This window comes from Leuciscus leuciscus, assembly GCF_965113295.1.
Source record: "Leuciscus leuciscus genome assembly, chromosome: 1".
In the NCBI taxonomy this organism is placed as follows: Eukaryota; Metazoa; Chordata; class Actinopteri; order Cypriniformes; family Leuciscidae; genus Leuciscus; species Leuciscus leuciscus.
In genome coordinates, this window is record NC_138725.1 from 43,335,066 (window position 1) to 43,358,383 (window position 23,318).

Genomic DNA, 23,318 nt, shown 5'->3' on the forward strand with positions numbered 1-23,318 from the left:
ACTATGAGGCCTGAGAGAATCTTCAGAAATACATCAAGATACTTTCCCACAGGTTCAACATGAGAGAAGAGACCTCATAACCCAACTTTCACTTCTTCACAGTCAACCACCTCTAAAGTGCGGAATTCTCCAGAAGAACTGAAACTTTAAAGAAATGACAAAGAGTAAAACACTCAACTATTGTGTTTTTCTCAATATATACTGTATAGCATTTGACAAAACAATCTGATCAATGTGCCTGGGACATATACAAAAGAATAGTAAAACATGTTATTGTGAGCTGAGCACCTCCTGCTCAGCTCAGCTACCGTTCGGACGCTCTTGCTTACTGCTCCGCGCTTTGCTCTATCGCTTTTATATTTTATCTTCTATATTTTTATATTTTAGCTCCTTTTATCACCTAATTTTAACTTCAGCAAATCAGCACAGTGCTCAAACGACAAAGTTTGGATTACCACAAAAACGCAGAATTCTTCTACCCGACCAGCTTACATTCCGGGGAAAGGAAAACACAACTGCCTACAAGGATAAGAGAGAAAATGCCTCTTCTGGAATCTACTTGCTGCACTAACTGCCACAGACTTTTACAAAGGATTGCAGTTCTTGAAACAAAGTTATTTACGGGACCACCAAACCAGACGGAACACACAACAGAGCTTCATCATGGACACCCTCAGCATATAGCCGGTGAGTCCCATGAAACTAGTGCTCCTCGACAGGTAGAGAAACAAGCCGATCGACTTACAAATCGATGGCACAAACAGGGAGCGAGACCCAAAGGCACTCGAGACATCAGATTGTCACGAGCCCCACATATTGCCGCAGTTGCATCCTCTACCCCAGATACAGCTCTGACAAGGACTGCAAACACTGGTCTTCTACCAACACCTATACATCTTGAGAACAGATTTGAAGTACTAATGAATGTAAATGAGGAATCCCCAAACGTGATGAATGTGATCGAACACAGACTGTATCAGCCAGTAGCTAACACTGATGCTAACCGGCGCTCAAGGTCGAGCAGACAGCGGCACTCAGCTCAGAGCACAGCCGAGCCCAGGACTCTGATAGTGGGGGACTCCATAATCAGAAACATTAGCAGCAGGGATACAACTACATGCTGCCTTCCACAAGCTACAACTTCTGATATAAACAGGGAACTTCAAAATATTCTGATGAAACATAAGACTGCAAATCGACTCATCATTCATGTGGGGAAGAATGATATTCATAAAGAGCAGTCAGAACTCCTTAAGAAGGATTTCAATGAACTTTTTGAAACACTTAAAAGACTGAAAGTTCAAACATTCATCAGTGGACCACTCCCAGCAAGAGGAACAAACAGGTTTTCACGGCTGCTTGGGATTAATACATGGCTGCAAAAAACCTGCAATATAAAAGGAGTAAACTTCATTGACAACTTCAATCTTTTCTGGAGTCAGAGACAACTATTTCATCGGGATGGCCATCACCCAAACAAACTTGGTTCAAGAGTGTTAAAGGACAATATCGACTTCTCCCTCAATCATCCTTCTGCAGTGTGTGTCAATCTGAACGACACACACACACCTGGAAACAGTATGAATGAACACGGGACTTCACTTCAGCAGCAAAATGGACATGCGGTTGACATATCACACAAGGACAATGATAACACCACTGAGCCACAACAACCTCTGCTCACGGACACAATCTCAGCTGAGCCATGCACACAGAGCTCACCACAGACAGACATATTAGAACTGCTCGAAGATTCAGCACCCAAGGACAACTTCCTGGAAAAAAGCCTGGGAAGCCAGGACAGCATATCACAGCCTCCGATAACACCTGAGCAACAGCCCCTTTCACCAGATACTTTCTCGCTCTCGCCAGCAACTCCACTTCTGTGCTTCTCACAGAAAATGGAAGAACTGGTGCATGCTGGAACCAGACTATCCCACTCTTTTGCTGCAAGCCCCCAGATACCAACCAAAAAACGTCAGGCACCTCAAACACCGAAGCCTGCGCGCCGAGCTCGCCCTCCCCCTCCTCCTGTGAGAGCTCTTCGCCCTCTTCGGCCAAAACGCCAGGGCCCACACCCTCCTCCATCTGCTCGAGGTGAACCAAAAACAACTGATACCAGCTCTCAGTGATGTGTGTCGGGTCCCCACTTTGATAACAGTAACTTTCTCAAATGTTTACAGAACAAGCGGGAACCCAGTGTGCCTGTATCTTTCTCTATTGCTGTTCTATTACAAGATAGAAAGTCTAAGGCCTTCAATAGCCGTACAGCAAACCCAACTAATCTGGTGCCTATTACATGTCAAACTAAGATTGCTGTGGGGACAAAAAGTAAGACTGTTAAGTTAGCACTTTTAAACATTCGCTCACTTAAAAATAAATCACTTCTAGTCAACGACTTAATAACCACAAACAACCTGGACTTTATGTTTCTAAATGAAACCTGGCTAGAAGACAGCTGCAGTGCAACAATCCTCAATGAAACAGCCCCTCCTAACTTTACTTTTATGAGTGTATGCAGAGCTGTTAAGAGAGGTGGGGGTCTAGCTGCTCTTTTTAAAGATATCTATCAATGTAAGCAAATATCGTTTGGGAATTACCCGTCTTTCGAATATCTGGGTACTGTGTTAAAAGGTGCTCCTCGCATTTTACTCATCATTATTTACAGGCCTCCAAAATATTCTCCAGCCTTTGCTGAGGACTTTACAGAACTGTTATCAACAATTACCTCAGAGTTTGACTGTTTTGCCATTGCTGGAGATTTTAACATTCACATAGATAATGCAGAAAACAATATGGCAAAAGAAATCAAAACTGTTTTAAAAACTTTTGATCTGACTCAGCATGTACATGGACCCACACACAATCATGGACACACTCTAGATTTACTTATCGGTAAGGGTCTAAACATTTCATCGATTGTTATTAAGGATGTAGCACTGTCTGATCATTTCTGTATTTTCTTTGATATATTGATCTCTCCTGCCACTGAAGCTAGATCTGTGTCTGTCAAGAAGAGATGCTTAAATGAGAACACTAGTGTACTATTTATGAAGGCTATATCCTTAACACCAAGCATATCTGCTGACTCTGTTGATTTTCTCCTTGATTCTTTTAACTCAAAAGTTACAAATATAATTGATGATATTGCTCCTGTTAAAGTCAGGAAGAAGAGTGGCAGACAAAAAGCACCTTGGAGAAACTCAACAGCAGTGCAAAATATGAAAAGACAATGCAGAAAAGCAGAGCGCATGTGGCGGAAGACAAAACTTGTAGTCCATTATAACATCTACAAAGACAGCCTGCATGCTTTCAATATGGAACTAGGCAAAGCTAGACAGACTTTCTTCTCAAATATTATAAACAGCAATTTAAACAACACACGCACTCTTTTTGCTACTGTAGAGAGACTGACAAACCCCCCAAGCCAGATTCCCAGTGAAATGCTCTCAGACAACAAGTGCAGTGAGTTTGCTTCTTTCTTCTCTGAGAAAATCAATAATATCAGAAAGGTGATCAGCACATCCTTGAGTTGCACTGGGGTCAGACAGATCAGACCACCTGAGAAAGTAGTTACTATGTCTGACTTCAAAGAAATTGATGGCAAAATTTTGGAAGAAACCGTACAACACCTTAAAACATCAACATGTGCTCTTGACACACTTCCCACATCTTTTTTCAAAAGTGTGCTAAACAGTTTAGAAGCAGATCTTCTAGAAGTGGTAAATGCCTCACTTCTTTCTGGGAGTTTTCCAAACTCCCTGAAAACTGCAGTTGTCAAGCCCCTCCTGAAAAAGAGCAATCTGGATAAGACCATATTAAGCAACTATAGACCGATCTCAAATCTTCCTTTCATAGGCAAGATCATTGAAAAAGTTGTCTTCAATCAGCTGAACAAATTCTTAAGCTCGAATGGATACTTTGACAATTTTCAATCTGGTTTCCGACCGCACCACAGCACAGAGACAGCGCTCATAAAGATAATAAACGATATTCGCTTAAATACTGATTCAGGAAAATTATCAGTGCTGGTACTACTCGACCTCAGTGCTGCATTTGACACTGTCGATCATAACATACTTCTTGACAGGCTGGAAAACTGGGTGGGGCTTTCTGGGATAGTCCTAAAATGGTTCAGGTCATACTTAGATGGGAGAGGTTATTATGTTAGTATAGGAGACCATAAGTCTGAGTGGACATCCATGACATCCTCAAGGCTCAATTCTTGCGCCACTCCTGTTCAACCTGTATATGCTCCCAATGAGCCAAATAATGAGAAATAACCAAATTGCTTACCACAGCTATGCAGACGACACACAGCTGTACTTAGCCCTATCGCCTAACGATTACAGCCCAATTGACTCCCTGTGCCAATGCATTGACGAAGTCAACAGTTGGATGTGTCAAAACTTTCTTCAGTTAAACAAAGACAAAACTGAAGTTATTGCATTTGGAAACAAAGATGAAGTTCTCAAGGTGAACGCATACCTTCACTCTAGGGGTCAAACAACTAAACATCAAGTCAGGAATCTTGGTGTGACACTAGAGTCAGACCTTAGTTTCAGTAGTCATGTCAAAGCAATAACTAAATCAGCTTACTATCATCTGAAAAATATTGCAAGAATTAGATGCTTTGTTTCCAGACAAGACTTAGAGAAACTTGTGCATGCTTTCATCACCAGCAGGGTGGATTATTGTAATGGACTCCTCACTGGCCTTCCCAAAAAGACCATAAGACAGTTGCAGCTCATACAGAACGCTGCCGCCAGGATTCTGAGCAGAACCAGAAAATATGAACATATCACACCAGTCCTCAGGTCTTTACACTGGCTCCCAGTTAGATTTAGGATTGATTTTAAAGTATTATTACTGGTATATAAATCATTCAATGGCCTATGACCTCAATACATTGCAGAAATGCTCACTGAATATAAACCCAACAGATCACTCAGATCATTAGGATCATATCAGCTAGAAATACCAAGGGTTCACTCTAAACATGGTGAGTCTGCTTTTAGCTATTATGCCAGCCACAGCTGGAACCAGCTTCCAGAAGAGATCAGATGTGCTCCTACAGTGGTCACATTCAAATCCAGACTCAAAACACTTCTGTTTAGCTATGCATTTACTGAATGAGCACTGTGCCGCTGTTCGTCCGACTGTTTGTACTGTACTGTATTTTATTTTTCTAAACTGTTTTAATTATTCTTATTTCTTTTAATTATTTTAATTTCTCCTATGTCAGCAGGGCATTTAGCCCGTAACTGTAAATGCCCACTCAGAAGGTAAAAGAAAGTGATAATGTGAAAGTGACGTGTATTAATGTGGGTTTGAAAGTAGAACAGTATTTAAATGACGATATTAAAGTTTTCGTCTGAGAAAGAATGTGAACGCAGTGCTAAAGAAAGTGAAAAGAACGTGTGAGTAAATGAGGGAGAAAAGAAAGTTAAAGGAAAGTTGATAGATGGAAGTCGTAAGAAGATTGAAGGTTAAAAGAAGGAAAGATTTAAGTCTTAAGGGAATCCTTTGAAGGAAAGATCTATAATAATATTCTTTTTTTATTTTTAAAAGGTCTGTATTTTATTTTAATTTTTCTAAACTGTTTTAATTATTCTTATTTCTTTTTCTTATTTTAATTTCTTCTATGTAAAGCACTTTGAATTGCCATTGTGTATGAAATGTGCTATATAAATAAACTTGCCTTGCCTTGCCTTGCCTTATTCCCTTAAACTAGTGTACAAAGCAACTATTAAATCAACCAAGTAATTTCCCTTTGTAGTTGAAGAATGTCAAGAATCTTCAAGATCCTGAAAACATCCAATGCAGGCATAAGGTCCTTTAACTTGAAATTTATTCAGGTTTTCTTTGTCATCACCTCAACATTTGTTCTGTCAGATATTTTCTGTTGGGCATTTAAAATGCTAAATTAACAAAAAAGTTTATTTCGTGATGCAAATATCAGTTGATGAAAACTGGATCTTAGGGAGAAGTGAATGCACTAATGCTCCATAAAATAAATATATTGAAGCCATGAAGAGACTAGCCCCAGAACAGAGGCCTAGAGACTTCCAGTGTAAAAAATAAAACCTTGCCCAATGTTGACAGTGGGGCTCGGGGCAGATGCAACAAACCCAGGGATTCATAACCTAAGCAAGGATATTAGACTGAGAGAGTTTCTTCATAGGTATAGAGTTGTCTTTTCCATTCTGTGCTATGTCTCCATTTTGTGGACTAAGCTTGGCATCCTTCAGGTTATAACGGCCCATCTTAGCTGTTTTGTAGTAGATAGAGTAGATGAAGATGAAGATGACAGAGATGAACGCCACTGTGATGGCAACAAGTCCTGCTATTAAGGGCAGGTAAACCTCTGTGTCAAGAGAAATAAAGCACATCAAAAAAATCTGTCACAATCCAAGCAAACGAATAACACAGTTAAGAAGAGCTAAATAGGGACCTGAAGAAAACGTACTCGGTTACTAACGTAACCTCGGTTCTCTCTAGAAGAGGGAACGAGTACTGCGTAAGATATCTTACGCTAGGGGAAAATCCTTTTCCGCGAGATATTGAAGCCAAAAATTATCCTTAATTTTGTAATAATGCAAAACGCGTTGCAGCAGCAATGCAGACATAGGCGAGACAGCTCGCGCGCCTATTGGCTGCTCTGCGGCAACTGCAGCAGCCTATCGAGCGAGGCCTGGCGTGACGTCAGACCCAATCAGGGCACTTCGCGCCCGCTGCGTCACGTCCCGCCGAAATGAGCGTGGTCTAGGCCTATAAATATCGCTCGCAGGCAGCTATTATCTGGTTTTTCATCATCGAAGCAACCAGAGCGTGTGCATGCACGGCAAGATACGCAGTACTCGTTCCCTCTTCTAGAGAGAACCGAGGTTACGTTAGTAACCGAGTACGTTCTCTTACGAGAGGTCTCTCGTACTGCGTAAGATATCTTACGCTAGGGGACCCAATGTAAAACGCCGTGCATGCTGAGATCTGACACCAAAGACCCAAGGGCGAAAGCCCGGGGTACATATAGTGCACAATCACTCAGGGAACTCACAGGGAGTCCGGGAAGAGGGAGGGGTGCAGCCTCACTTTTCCACATATAGTAGCGTCGATGGGACGCGAATTTCATCATACAGACAGGGCGGGGTACGGCCTGAACTGATGGGGAAAATGTGGGTCTTACACAGTTTGCCCAGCTTTATACTGTCGAACATTGAGCTGTGCTCAGCAGACGCAGCATTCTGAGCTGATCGCATCAGGTCAGATAATACTGGTAATTTAGACCGACAGCAGCCTGGCCTGCAGGGCGGGAACCTCTAGGTTATAAAACCTTATAAATGTAGACGGGGAGGCCCAGCCTGCCGCCATACAAATATCTTGCAAGGCAATCCCACTTGACCAGGCCCACGAAGAGGCCATGCCTCTCGTGGAGTGCGCTCTGACACCCAATGGGCACTGCATGCCCTTGGAGGCGTATGCCAGCGCTATAGCATCAACTATCCATCTGGATAGGCTCTGTTTCGACGCGGCTAGTCCCTTAGAACGTCCGCTAAACGAAACAAAAAGCTGCTCCGTCTGTCTGAAAACAGACGAGCGAGACACATAAGCTCGTAATGCCCTGACTGGGCAAAGGAGGCTCGCGTCTCTTTCCTCATCAGGGACCGGTAGGGCTGACAGGGAGATAACCTGCGCCCTAAACGGTGTGTTGAGGGATTTTGGAACATAACCGTGCTTAGGTTTGAGTATAACTTTTGAGTCATTGGGCCCAAACTCCATGCACGCCGCGCTCACAGAGAGCGCGTGCAGATCCCCTATGCGCTTCACTGAAGCGAGAGCCAGCAAAAACACCGTCTTGAAAGACAGGTGTTTCAAATCGATTGACTGTAAAGGCTCAAATGGCGCACCTTTCATGGCTTCCAGAACCGTAGAAAGGTCCCATACGGGGACTGAGGGAGGTCTGGGAGGATTCAGTCTCTTAGCCCCTCTAAGGAAGCGGATGACTAAATCGTTCCTTCCTATTGACTGACCAAGCGTTGTTTCTGAGAACGCTGCTATAGCCGCCACATAAACTTTGAGCGTGGAGGGGGCCCTGCCCCCATCCAACAGCTCTTGTAGGAAGGAAAGCACCTCCGTCACACCACAGTTTGTGGGTGACACACCACGGGCTGTGCACCAGCCCGAAAACACCGACCATTTCGAAGAATAGAGTCGTCTTGTAGACGGAGCTCTAGCCTGCGTGATCGTGTTTAATACTCCTTTAGGGAGTCCAACATGTACCCGTTGATGGCCCAGACATGAAGGGACCATAGTTCCGGGTGAGGATGCCAGATCGAGCCGCGGGCCTGTGAGAGGAGATCTCTCCTCATTGGTACTGGCCACGGGGCAGTACTTGCTAACTGCATCACGACTGGGAACCAAGGTTGGTTTTTCCAGAACGGTGCTACCAGCAGTACTGAGCATCCTTCTTCCCTGATCCGTTCTATCACCTGAGGCAGGAGAGAGACGGGGGGAAAGCATAGAGCGGGCGGCGGGGCCACACATGGGCCAGCGCGCTCCTGCTCTTGGAGAAAAATTCTTGACAGTGAGCGTTTTCTTGAGACGCAAACAGGTCCACTTCCGCTCTGCCAAATTTCTTCCACAGCAGATGGACTGTCTGTGGGTGTAGAGACCACTCGCCTGCCGGAACATTGTTCCTGGACAGTCTGTCCGGTCCTATATTCAAGATCCCTGGCACGTGCGCTGCTCTGAGCGAGCGCAGGTTGCACTGAGCCCATACCAGGAGGCGTTCTGCCAGCCTGTACAGTTTCTCGGATCTGATGCCGCCCTGGCGATTTATGTAGGACACCACAGACATGTTGTCCGAACGGACCAAGACGTGGTGACCTTTTATTTGGGGACAAAAACGCGTCAGCGCGTTGTCTACTGCCAGCATTTCGAGGCAGTTTATGTGCAGGAGCTTCTCCCGTTCTGACCACTGGCCGAAGAACGGTCTGCCCTCGAGCAGCGCTCCCCATCCCGAGGTGGACGCGTCCGTGGACACCACTTTCACCCTCGAGGAAGTCCCCAGGCTTACACCTGATTGGTACCAGTCGTTCGCTTTCCAGGGTTTCAGAGCTGTAACGCACTTCTGATTGACCCTGAGGCGAAGCAAACCGGGTGCCCACGCTTCGCGTGGGACTCGCGCTTTCAGCCAAAACGGCAGCGGGCGCATGCGGAGCAGACCCAGCTGGAGCACTGACGATGCTGAGGCCATGAGACCTAGCATCTTCTGAAATCTCTTGAGCGGGACAGACGCGCCGCAGCGAAAAGAGTTCGCTGTGCGTCGAATGTCTACCGCGCGCTGTTGTGATAGTCGCGCTATCATGGATAGTGAGTCCAGTTCTGTGCCCAGGAAAGATATTTTCTGACTGGGTGACAGGGAGCTCTTCGCCCAATTGACACTCAGACCCAAATCCTCGAGGTGATCGAGTAAAATGGTCGTGTGTTCTATGAGCACTGCGCGAGATTGCGCTAGAATCAGCCAATCGTCCAAATAGTTCAGCACTCGCATGCCTCTCATTCTGAGGGGTGCGAGCGCCGCATCCATGCACTTCGTAAATGTACGGGGTGCTAGGGACAAACCGAACGGCAGGACTGTGTACTGATATGCCTGGCCCTCGAAGGCGAATCTCAAATATCGCCTGTGACGTGACGCTATCTGTATTTGAAAATACGCGTCTTTCAGATCTATTGACACAAACCAATCTCCTTGGCGAATCTGCACAAGGATTTGCCTGGTCGTGAGCATCCTGAACTGTCGCTTCACAAGCACTTTGTTCAGTTGCCTTAGATCTAGTATGGGTCTGAGACCCCCGTCTTTTTTCGGTACCAGGAAGTATCTGCTGTATAGCCCTCCTTCGCTCTGAACTTGAGAGAGAGGCTCTATGGCCCCTTTGCTCAATAGTTTCGTCACTTCGGCTCGAAGTAGATGTGCTACTTCTGTTTTTACCGTGGTCTCGACGCGCGCCACATAGCGGCGAGGGCGTCGGCGAAACTGCAGCGAATAGCCTCTTTCTATAATGTTCAGCACCCACTTCGAAACCCCGGGTAGCTTTGCCCATGCGTCTGCATGGATAGCTAGGGGTTGAATACGAAGCGCGCTCCGCTCGCTCAGCGATGGAGAAGCTTCGGTGTGCTGTAACACAAGCGTGGCGCTCGTGACATTTGAGGCATGGGGCGCGCTGATGACAGCGGGCAGATTGCCCGCGCTCGACTCCTCTGCGGTGGTTAACCGCGAGGGGGAGGGCTGGGCGGTTCCCGTGGGAACTGTCATGTCTATGTGTGGATGTGGGCGCGGGACAGCGGGCACATTTATCACACCGAAAGCATCGTTCGCTTGCGTGAAGCGAGTGCACGTTGGTTTCGTTTTTACAGAAACCGTGAGACATGCATAACGTGGTGTTAGTGGGCACTGGGTAGTGGGCACTTTCACCATGTTTGAAGCGCAACCGATCTGAGTCGGTTTTATGTGCGCGAGCCCTGTGTGACAGGCTGTGCTTGTGTGTAGGGATGGGCACTGGGCAGTGGGCATTCTTACTACACATCAGAAAATACACCAGAAAATACACTCTTTTGGGGATTTATCTGGGTAGCCGTGAAAACGGCATTTGTGTGCAGGCAAGCGGGTGACAGAACCGACTTGTTGGCTGCAGAAAACACTGGAACAGTCACATTTTCTGGAACTGGACGAGCGAATAGCTTTGGTGTGAGTCCGGCCGCAGCGGGACTGGAACACCGTCGTTTTCCTAGCTGTGCTAGGACGACTTCGGGGCCTCGGGCTTCACCGTGATCCTAGGTCGCGAGCCACGTCCTGCGGGGCGGCGACCGGATGAGCGGGAGCGCGGTCTCGCGCTTCTGGCCTGGCGGCGCTGTGAAGTGGAGGCAGTGGACGGTGGCTGTGGCTGTGAGCTCTGAGCAGACGGTTTCGCACGGCCTGCTGCAGAGCTGGAGCGCTTCGGGAGGAAGTGCTTCATAGCTTGAGACGCTTTCTGTACCTCTGCGAATCTCTCCGCAAAGTCCTTGACGGAGGATCCAAAGAGGCCTGTGGCGGAAAGCGGGGCGTCGAGGAACGCGGTGCGTTCAGACTCGGCCATTTCCGAGAGCGTCAGCCAAAGATGTCTCTCAGACACGGTGAGAGAAGCCATAGTCCGTCCAATGGCTTGTGCTGCGGACTTAGTAGCACGAAGAGCGAGGTCCGTGGCACTCCTTAAGTCCGGCACGCAGATCGCGTCAGGTCCTTCCTCATCCAGCTCACGGAGGAGATCGGCCTGGAAGATCTGGAGCGTTGCCATGGTGTGCAACGCTGACGCAGCTTGCCCGGCGGCGGAGAAAGCGCGGCGGAGCAGGCTTGACGTCGTGCGGCAAGCTTTAGAGGGCAGGGCCGGCTTAGCGCGCCGTCCAGCGGAGGGCGGGCATAAGTGGGCCGCTATCGCCTCTTCAACCGGCGGCAGCGAGAGGTATCCTTTGTTCTTGGCATCGTCAACGGCGGAGAATGCCAAAGAAACAGCAGGACGCACTCTAGCAGAATAGGGGGCGCTCCAGGACTTGGCGACTTCTTCGTGTAACTCAGGAAGAAAAGGCGCCGGTCTGGACACAGGCGAAGCGCGCTCCCCAGGCAGGAAAAATCCATCCAGCCGGTTGTGAGCGGGCTGCTCAGGCGAAGACCACTCGAGGCCGAGGCTCGCCGCGGCCTGTGCGAGTACTCGCATGAGTTCCGTCTCAATGGAAGCTCTCTTGCCTGACGACGTGCGGGCAGGGGGTGCGGGGTCCTCAGAGCCTGCCCAATCCTCACTGCCTGACGCCAGGATAGAGCAGGAATCATCCTCTCCCAGCAGGGCTTCCTCATCCGCGATGTCAACGGAAGCGGCGGCAGACGGCGGCCGCTGTCCGTCAGGAAGCGAAACAGAAGAAGCCGGGGAAGCAAGCGGGCGAACCGGCGAGCTTTGGCGGCTGAGGGAGGGTTCCGGGGCCCGCTGGGCACGGCGCTTTTTACGGCGCGACGCCGCGGCGGGCGGGGGAGCAGTCTCGGTGAAGACGGCTAGGCGAGTCCTCAGAGTCGCCATTGCCATCAGCTCGCAGTGAGGGCATCCGCCGTCAGCGAGCGCGAGAGCTGCATGTTCCTCACCCAGGCAGGAAACGCAGATCACGTGGCGGTCCCCGTCGCTGAGTGTGGCTCTGCACGAGCCGCAGGAAGGCATCTTTAAAAAGACGCTAGCTCTTTTAGAATGTGTGTCGCGGCGGCGACACACACACACACAAATACAGAGTAATAAAAGAGAAGGATATAAGCGCCGGAAAGCGCAGCAGGAAGGCAGCAAGGCGGTGCGGCCAGCTCCAGCGATGCGTGTGCTTCGCTTGAAGGATGAAAAATCAGATAATAGCTGCCTGCGAGCGATATTTATAGGCCTAGACCACGCCCATTTCGGCGGGACGTGACGCAGCGGGCGCGAAGTGCCCTGATTGGGTCTGACGTCACGCCAGGCCTCGCTCGATAGGCTGCTGCAGTTGCCGCAGAGCAGCCAATAGGCGCGCGAGCTGTCTCGCCTATGTCTGCATTGCTGCTGCAACGCGTTTTGCATTATTACAAAATTAAGGATAATTTTTGGCTTCAATATCTCGCGGAAAAGGATTTTCCCCTAGCGTAAGATATCTTACGCAGTACGAGAGACCTCTCGTAAGAGAACAATATTTGCCATATAAGAAGCAAACAAGCTAAATGAAAAGGCTGATCATAAGTAAAGTACCAGATATAACACCTAAGCACACAAAATTATGTATAACATTTAAACCATGTGTGTTTATCACCCTAAAACTACAATTGAAGCTGTATGAAGGATCTAAACTGAGTTTTTCATAGCAGCCTATGAGTCTGTGTGGCTTAAAAAACTGTAAACACACATCTGTGCTGTACTTCATTTATGTTGTAGGCCTATCTTGATCTATGCATTTTTACCCATTTCCTAATATTCATTTTATATCAGTATTCGTCTACTTTTTCATATTACTTTTCATTATATATTACTGTTTAATCGTATGTTGTCTTCGTGAGTTAGAGATAAGGGAATACATCACATGTCGATGTTGTAAACAGTACATTTCCATTGCCTTTGCTTTGGTAAATAACATTTGTTGGATCAAATTACTTAAATCCATTCTGATTCACATTATTTAAAATGTTTTGTTTTGTTTTTTACAATTTAGTTTTTTTATTTTGTTCATCATGATTTGCTGCTATTATTGCATATTTGAACTAGTGTGAGGTGAACATCATAAACATTCTTTTTAAAAAGTGTTTGGCCTGATCAAAATTCTAGTTCCCAACATTTCCCATATTTTGATAGGGCAAGAAAGCAGAAGCAGCTGTTGGAAATGTACACTAAAAAATACGCAAACATGCATAGTTACCTTTTAATACCACCTTTACACGTCTGGTGGTGTTGCCAACAGAATTACTTGCAATGCAGTGCAGATCGTTAGGTGTTGATTCTGTAATATTAAGAGTTTCACTATAAACTATATCAGTTGTGCTGAGATTCCAGCTGATTGTTGGTTTTGGGTTTCCCTCAGCTTCACAAACTATAGCCAAGGGATATCCTCGAAACACAGACACTTTGGAAAGCAGTTTGGTCTCATTGATGATCGGTTTAACTGCAGGAAGGAGCAAAAAACAGGTTTCACATGTTAATAATTAAGACCAATATAATACCTGCTAAATAAAGTTTAATGTTTGAAAACATGAGAAGTGGACAAAATATTATACTTACAATGTACAATAATGTTCAGAGATTCTGATGTGACTTTAGGAGGAGGTTGAGGTCCTTCTCCCAGTTCCAGCTGTGCTTCACACCAGTACAGAGCTCCATCATCTGTTTTTTTTGGATGGATCTTGAATTTATATGATTTTCTGTCTGAACTATTGGAGGAGTCAGTGATGATAGTTGTATTCACTAGATGCTCTCCTCTGTACAATCTCACAACAACACTCTTAGCCACAGTGTGAAGTGTCCAGTCACACTGGAGTTCATACTCCTCGCCCACTCTCATTGGTCCGGTGTGCTTCCCAGTGCTGATGGAAATATCTGGAAAAACATTAAGCAATAATAATAGAGTAACAAAAATGAATCACAAAATTGCATCCCACCCACATACTTAAAAAAAGTTGCAAAAATAATAATAATGTTTTTCATTTGCTGAAAAAAACAAAAAACATTAGAAATGTGTTTTTAAAAACTTGTCCCTGCTTTAGCTGAGTGCGGTTTAGACACAAGGCTTTATGCAGTTTGTATGTTGCAACTATTGCTCTTTGACCATCAATGACCATTAGCCCTGCTTCAAAGCACAGTCACCATCTTAAGATGTAGGCTATTTTCCAACACACTGGCCTTTGCTTCCATTCTGTGAAATGGTTAACTTCCTTTTTTGTATTGTGAGCAGTGTGGTATTTCCAGTGTGATGTTCTGGACTTCATGGAGACGTTTTCTATATATCCCTGCAAAAAATGCTTAAACAAGCATGGTCTTGGTTTACACTGGGTAGCCTGGCTAAGCTAGTGTTTAGCTGTACAGACCCAAACCCCTCTAAACTAGCCAGACATAGGAAACCACCTAAGAACAGTAAACCAGCTTAGGTTTAAGATTTTTTATTTTTTTTGCAGGAATCCAAACTCAATGTATGCAAGTAGTTGCTGCTGAAACAAGAAGACTATCATCATCAGTTGGGTTTGCCGGAATTATTGCATCACAATAAGTGTATTGTGATTGTCAAAACATTTTAGTAACTGAACTGAATTTTATTAGGTTTAGTGACAACATGTCACAATGTTTACATGGTACAATTTCTGGTAAGCTACGCTTTTTTATTAATTCAATTCAATTCTTGTGATTTGATTTAATATTGACTCATTTGGATAAATATCAGGTAGGCTACACAAGATAGGCGTTCATTTGTCTGCGTGTGAAAAGTGTCAATTGCGTGTGTCTCACGGTGAATGTGTGAGAGTTGGCAGCTCTGCAACGATCGATCGCTATTTAAACAGTGCTACACAAAAGTCTTTTCAGAAGCGACTATTTAATCACCCTTGACGTATTTAAGACAGCTTTATCAAGTTTAACACCGAAAATTGTTCTGAATATATATATATATATATAGCCTATAGACTAAACATTTAGTTGAGTATACTATAAGGAAATATACTACAATCTAAACTAAACTGAATTTGAATTTATTGTGTGAAATCTGACTCTTCCAGCAACTGTTACAACTAACCCTCTGTCTGTTACAACTAACCCCGCCCACAGAGTAAATTGTAACATTTGACTCTTGGCGCTTTGGGCGATACTGCACAGGAATGGTAGGTCCGACGAACATACAAACAGTGCTCATTTGTAGGAGAGGCTTGCATGTTGTTTGTTTAAAAATATGGTTTGTCTAACCCCATTACTTTGTTCATTATTTGGCCAAATCCAAAAAGTGTTACGTTGTGCCCCGCGCTCCCCTAACCAGTGCATCACAAGATTGTCTCTTGAAAGATCAGAGTGACCCCATCAAACAAAAATATGTTCTAAGAGCATTTTGCTAATGTTTACAAAAACGTTATTTCTGAATGTTCTGGGACAATTTAGAATGTTCTTTGAACATTCTGAAAAAAATAGAATGTTTCAGTAGAAACCATGAACGATGTTTATGTGCCAACGTTTCGAGAACATTATTGAAGACCAGATAACTTTGAACGATCATTCTATCACCGTTACTGTAAGAATGTTTGTTCAAAACTTTGACAGAACCTTGCCAGAATGCTCCGAGAACGTTCGCTGTTGTCTGGTGCAGTGGTCACAAGCGCTGCATCTTTGTGACTGAAGTGTGGCAGTTAACCGAAACAGATCTGTCGTACCAGCAGACAACACTCCACGGGTCGAGCTGAATAGGGTAATCAGTTGTGTTCTTGTCCACACATTGAAGAAAAGCGTGTGGTTTACAAATAATGAAGCTATAGAATCAAACAAGTGCACAAGGACACTTGCAGTTGTAAAGAGGGCATTTCTATGACAATGTCAACTAAAAACACGCACTTGCATTTGAACAGATGTCAATACAAAGACCAAGACCACTGCTTTATCAGCCAGCAAAACATAAATCAAAAATATGTGTAGGCTACTCTTGAGGCTTACAAACTGACAGCCAGTTTTGTGCTTTGACCGATGCCATACACACACACACACCCCTGAAAAATGATTCTGGCTTGATTCCGAATACATCAGCCTGTTTAGAGGCTCATCCATATTTATCATTTGCAAGAAACAGAAATGCTTCACTGGTACAGTACTAGTAAGTTAATAGCAAACCGACAAGTCCCTTGTTCCCCTGCGTTTCTCAATAGAAATGAATATGTCCATTTTTGCTAAGATAATAAGCTAATGTAGAGCTACTGCGGTGACAGGATTTTTACACTTAGCATGGTTTTCAAATAAAAAATATTCAGTGAAAACAGAACGTTTTATTTTTAAACTTCTCTTTAAAAAGGTTTTCTAAAAAAATAAAAAAGTTATTTACATGATGTCATGTGTAAGTTGTGTTTAATAGGACTGATGATGTGAATTCCATAGAAGAAAATTGTATTCCACACAAAGAAATGAGATTCTATTTTCAGGGAGGCTTGAGATCATTTACATCAATTGGTCACAAAGAAATCCTATAGGTTAAGCATCAGTCATTTGGCAGACGCTTTTATCTACATTTTTTATCTAAATAGCTTTCCCTGGGAATTGAACCCATGACCTTAGCATTGCAAGCACCAACGCTACTGTTTGAGCTACAGGAAAACCAACAAGAGAGCTCATCTTTAAGTCATCAGCATCTGTTTAAATATGCCATGACTTTACAACATCTACAGTAAAAACTTCAGTGTCTTATAATAATTTAATAAATATTAGAGAGCTCAATGGTGTTTGGTGTTTTAAGCCCCCAACGGCGCCTTCCAGGCAGCGAGGGGATGGGTAGGTTTAAGGTTGAGGGTAGGGTTAGCTATTCTCCTCAAATGTTTTATTTGATCAACATCCTCGGACAACAGTGTGAGGATGTGATTGGCAGTTCGATCTAAGGGTGAAGTGAGCAGAACACCGACAGCAGATTGAGTTCCTTCATAGGGACTGTGCTAAGAGTCCATTATGTGCTCTGGGCTTCCTCAAATTATAATGGCCCATCCTGTTTTTTTTTTTGTAGTAGATGTAGACGAAGATCACTGCGATGACCAGCACTACAGCAACAATAATGCCTACTATTATGGGCACGTAATTCTCTGTGTCAAAATAAACAAATATATATCAGTAAATCAGCAATTTAGGAAATTATATCCAAGCAAGCAAAACTGGGGATAGATATCAAGCCTGCATAATGCCTCCAACATATCGACGGTCAACAGCTAATCTACATAAAAATCCATGCAGGGCAACTATGGTGACACGATCCACAAGCCATTTCGCTTAAATAGTGTTCCTATAACACATCCTCTGACATTCTGACTGTAAGCAGAGCGTTACAAGAACAACAAACCAAACAGCTTCTTACAAAAGTGTGAATACTTTGTGAAAGGCCAAAACATTAACCACAAAAAAAGCCACGCTAAAATCTGAAAGCTGTGCCGAAATTGTTTTAAGAAGGATGAATGAAATTTGCATTAATCAAAGGCAAAAGACTAAAAGAGGAACTTCAAATGACTTTGCATAAAATCTATCCTGACAACATAATTTAGACTACTAAATTGTGTGTTTTTTTTCTCAATAATTTGCATATTTAATACAACTAAAATAAATATTATGTTTAATATCAGACAAACAAATACAAAAAATACAAACATTTTTTTTTTAAAACGACCACAGTTCCTTTCTGTAGTGTATTAGTAAAACTGAAATTGCCAATTAAACTAAGTCACTTAGAATTGAAAATTATACAAAAAACATAATTACCTTGTATGGACACTTTTACGGATCTGGTGGTGATGCCAGCAGAACTGTTTGCAATGCAGTGCAGATCCTCAGGTGTTGAATCTGTTATAGTAAGAGTTTCACTAACTATATTATTTGTGTTGACACTCCAGCTGATTGTTGGTTTTGGGTTTCCTTCGGCTTCACAAACTATCACCACTGGAGATCCTCGAAACACAGGCACTATGGAGGGCAGTTTGGTCTCATTGATGATTGGTTTAACTGCAGGAAGGAGTGAAAGAAAAACAGTTTAAGAGGTTTTGCATTGCATATGTGGCATCATACATTTCTTATTTTAATCTACATTAATTTTAATTTAGTAGTTTTCAGCTAAATTGATCATTTTAGAAAATTGATAAGAACAAGTTAAATGTTGCATCTGATCCACATCACCACATAACTTGACACTGTGTCACATGGTTAGTGCTAAAATCTGCTTGATTTGGACAATAGATGTTCTTAAAAGATTAATAATAGAAACTGACGGATCTTACTTACAATATACAGTAATGGTGAGATGTTCTGATGTGTTTGTTGGAGGAGGTTGAGGTCCTTCTTCTCCCAGTTCCAGCTTTGCTTCACACCAGTACTGAGTTCCATCATCAGCTCTGTCTGGACGGATCAGGAGTTTAGATGTTTTACTGACTGGAGTCTTGATGGTGTCAGTGAAGATGGTTTGATCCACCAGAGTCTGTCCTTTGTACCAGTTGACAGTGAGATTCTGAACAGGAGCCACATTGAGAACGTCACACTGGAGCTCATACTGGTTTCCCTCCATCATTGGTCCGTTGTGATTCACAGTGCTGATGGACACACTGTCTGGAGTCTCTGTGGAGGAAGATTTACACACTGATATCTGCAATCATGAATGTACATGCATTAGATATTTCTGAGAATGAAAAGATAAAAATATCAATAACAGAGAAACTCACTGTAAATAGTCACTGTGAGATTCACTATACACTGTGTCTTATTATAGTTTATGAAGCAGGATGGCTCTATGCCCCATTCTCTCAGTTCTGGCACTCTCCATGTGGTCAGACTGTCTCTGGTTATGGGCACTGCTCCCTCACTGGCTTCCCATCCCAACCCTCTATGCGGGACAGAAGTGCTGCAGTCGACTGAGACAGAACCGCCGTACCTCACAATAACTCTCTGTGGGTTGATCTGAAGAGGACATTCATCAGCATGTGAACCTGTTAAACACATTGAGAAGGATGTGATTTAAGACCTGCAAACTGAACACTGGTCCATGATAGGCCTCTAGAGTTTTGTATTTTATAGAGTTTGGACCATGACATCTTAATAGCTAGTGAAAAATATAATGGGTTTCTGTAAAAGCCCATCTATTGTCATATGCAACAAAAAAGCTTTACTAATACAGTAGAAAGACAACTTTTGGCAGGGCTACAAACTCAAACATGTCAACTGAACATAAATTAATTTAACACTCCCTATTCTGGTCTTAAGACCGAGACAAAGTCATGATCATTTACAGCATATTTAGTCTCATTCCAGATGCATCGGAAGAATAAAAGACAGAATTAATACCACATACAAACCTGTGAAACTCAAAAGCTGCGAAACTGCCAAGAGATAAAAAAGTCCAAAGAAATGTTGAAGCATATTGAAAAACTATTGATCAGAAAATGCTGTAAATAAGACCCAACTTTATCACTGTAACTCAGAGTGCAAGTCTGTGACTGAAGACCTCAAGCATGGCAATACTGATAATAAAAAAGAACTAACCCCACCCAAAAAATATTTTGAGTACAAGTTAATGGATGACTGCAAGACAGAAGCAGAAATGAAACTAAATGAACTTGAAAACTTGTAAATAACTTGAATAATGATGTTTCCCCTAACCAGATAACCAGAACATCTGTAGATGAGACTGATGTTGTTTGGCACATGAATTCCTTCTTTGGTTCATAATTTGCTTTCAAAGAAATGTAACATTATACAAAAACAAACAAAAAAAATATTTTAAGTTTCTCTAAAAACATTTACCAAGGGGTCCTTGGCCTAAAAAAAGACAGCAATCTCAGACAGCAAATGCAGTGAGTTTGCTTCCTTCTTCTCTGAGAAAATCCATAATATCAGAAAGGCGATCAGCATATCCTCATGTGGCACTGAGGTAAGACAGATAAGACCACATCCCCTTACCATGTCTGATTTCGAAGAAATGAATGGTAAAATTTTGGAAGAAACAGTACAGCACCTTAAAACATCAACCTGTGCCCTTGACACACTCCCCACCTCCTTTTTCAAAAGTGTGTTAAACTGTTTAGAAGCAGATCACCTAGAGGTGGTAAACTCCTCACTTCTCTCTGGGAGTTTTCCAAACTCCCTTAAAACTGCAGTTGTCAAGCCCCTCCTGAAAAAGAGCAATCTGGATAAGACCATATTAAGCAACTATAGACCAATCTCAAATCTTCCTTTCATAGGCAAGATCATTAATCAGCAGAACCAGAAAATGTGAACATAATCACACCAGTCCTCAGGTCTTTACACTGGCTCCCAGTTACATTTAGGATTGATTTTAAAGTATTATTACTGGTATATAAATCATGCAATGGCCTAGAACCTCAATACATTGCAGATATGCTCTCTGAAAATAAACCCAATATAACTCAGATCATTAGGATTACATCAACTAAAAATACCAAGGGTTCACTTCACTCTAAGCATGGTGAGTCCGCTTTTAGTTATTATGCCAGACGCAGCTGGAACCAGCTTCCAGAAGAGATCAGATGTCTTCCTACAATAGTCACATTCAAATCCAGACTCAAAACACTTCTGTTTAGCTGTGCATCTACTGAATGAGCGCTGTGATGTGCGTCCGACTGTATTTTATCTCTGCATTCTCCTTTTGATAAACGGAACTCAAATGACACTGTTTGATAACCGGTGTTTTGTGAAGGGTATATTAGTGTCAGAACATATTAGATTGGGTTTGCATAAACCCTCATTGCCTTTCAGTTAAAAGATTTTGTTATGGGTGTGCTTGTTGTTCATTTGTCTCAAAAGTATCATAAGATTTGTTTGTCAGCAGTGCATTTAGCTATTCATTTGTGCAGTCAAAATTTTTAATCATCAGCAAATCAGGCATACAATAAGACATCAAAAGATATATATATATATATATATATATATATATATATATATATATATATATATATATATAAAAATAGAAATAAAGCCCAATTCCAAAAGGATATATTAGTGCTTTCTCCACACTCTAGTTGAGGTGGGGCGAATAATTGATAAAACAATACATTGTGTAACCCAGGTCACTAAAGAGATTCTGTTGATGTAAGGAGAGAAAAAAAAAAAAAAGACTAACACTTGTGAATATATATAAAACAGTTATTTTATTAATGTCTGTGGGGAAAGAAAAAAAATAGAAAGTTTAAGATTCTAAGAGAAAATAAGAAAATGCATAAACTAAAATCATAAAACTCATTTAGAAAATGTATCCAATTTAGCAAGACAAAGATTGGTTCAATTCAACGAGTGGGAGTTAGCCCCGCCTTAATAGGTGGACTCAGGGCAAGGGTGATGCAACACTTTTTGCGAGACACTGAAGCGGCTAGTTCAAGTTACAGAAGCTGCTGGTGCGATCCTAAAGAAAGAAACGAGAATTAGAACAAACAAACCAAGATTTAAATCAGAGAAACAATAGAGAAACTTTTAGATTAAAGTGCGGATTGAGATTCATCAGTCAAACGTTACGAGTGAACGTGATATTGACTGCTACGAAGAGAATACATTTTCCAAAGTTGGAAGTTTTGCCCTTCATAGCCGATGAATTGAGTTCTCTTGGTGAGTGTTGTAATTAAATAATTCTTTTTGTGTGTAAAATACTTGATAAATTGTATTGAATTACTAAATTCTGATGTAATATGCTGTTGTATGTAAAAGAGTTGACCCTTTCGTTTATAATGGGAAGAGTATTGCATGTATGTGTTGAATAATTAATGTTTCAGAGTTAAAAGCCACCTCGAGTGGTTAATAGAGGTTATTTTAACGAATTCCGTCGTGTATTTGAGCTATGAGTTAATGCGCGGTCATGACGCACATGTAATACGGGCAGATGAGGCCTAAGTGCGTCATCGGAAAAATAGCTCTTTGCACATACAAACTATATGTGCTAAAGTAAGACGGAATTGCAGTAAAAGGAAAAAAAAGTTGAATGTTGTTTATATGCAGGCTAACTGCTCTAATGATGTATATTTTTTGAAAGGAATGTCTAATTGTATTTTTGGCCTTGTCTTTGCAAGGTTGGGTCTTTTTCTTTCTTTCCTTTTCCCCTTTTTTCTTGTTTTTTTTCCTTCTTTTCTACTTTTTGTCTTTTCTGAGTCGGATGCTGCACATTTCCTGGACACCGGACGATTTTGGAGAATTGTATGTGAATTGTCCCTGCTTGCTTCACATCGGAAAAAAAAACGTTGCGAGCGGGAACTGGCGAGCCATTTGCCCATATAAGGAAGGACCGAGTTTATGAATCAAGAAACGAACGGAGTGGTATGATTGTGCACACATCTGAATTGAACTGTGTTGATCCGAGATACATTGCGGAAGAAGGATCTCGTGAGAGCGGCATTCGAACTGGAACTGAGAATTAGTGTGTATATAAATTATATACATATAAAAAGAGGAATCTGAATTGTATTGAATTTGAGACTGCTAATTAAGCAGTACATTTTGACCTGTATTTTATTTTCTCTACTGTTATTTTTTTTTCAAATTCCATTGTATTTCATTTCAATTCATTTTGATTTTATATTTTATTTTTATTTATTTTTCTTGGAGAACGAGAGTAAAAAGGGTATTCTTATAGGGTTATCATTTGGAAGGATTGCATTTGAATTTAAAACGTTTACTTAACCTTAAATAAGCCAATTAGAAACAAATTGAATAAATAGGTAAACAAATAAATTATATACATATATTAATAGAATAAGGGTCAATTAAATTTATTAGCTTGAAACTAAATAGGTAAAAAAAAAAAAAAGAGAGAAACAATAATAATTATAAACTAAATAGGAAATATAAATTAGGGTTATATTAAGGTTACATTTATTTGTTCCACGGCAAATCTTTGCTGTTCTCCTGGTCATTATAAATATATTTTTCTTTTTTCTTTCCCTCCTGTGTGATGTGATGTTTTAAATTTCACTGCTTTATCATTTAATTCCTTAATACATCATTCCAAATTTTCTAACGCAACGAGTGCTTGTCATAAATTCTTTCTCCCCTTGCTGTTAACGCAGTCTCTTGAGCGATTCTGGTCTT

General features: G+C 42.5%; 1 protein-coding gene and 1 long non-coding RNA gene across 2 annotated transcripts; both read right to left on the reverse strand.

The window, feature by feature from the left end:
- On the reverse strand, nt 1–19,738 carry LOC309513554 (CD166 antigen homolog). The gene is made up of 7 exons (XM_082189467.1): nt 19,583–19,738; nt 18,953–19,216; nt 18,519–18,848; nt 18,003–18,242; nt 13,806–14,120; nt 13,447–13,689; nt 1–6,367 (listed from the first exon to the last, which is right to left on the reverse strand). Exons 1-7 carry the CDS (start codon nt 19,644–19,646, stop codon nt 6,147–6,149), a joined length of 1,677 nt encoding a protein of 558 aa, XP_082045593.1. The 5' UTR covers nt 19,647–19,738; the 3' UTR covers nt 1–6,146.
- On the reverse strand, nt 1–21,151 carry LOC309513989. The gene is made up of 2 exons (XR_014211580.1): nt 20,698–21,151; nt 1–4,993 (listed from the first exon to the last, which is right to left on the reverse strand). It is a non-coding gene; the product is annotated as an uncharacterized lncRNA (long non-coding RNA).
- Between the last annotated feature and the right edge of the window lie 2,167 nt (nt 21,152–23,318).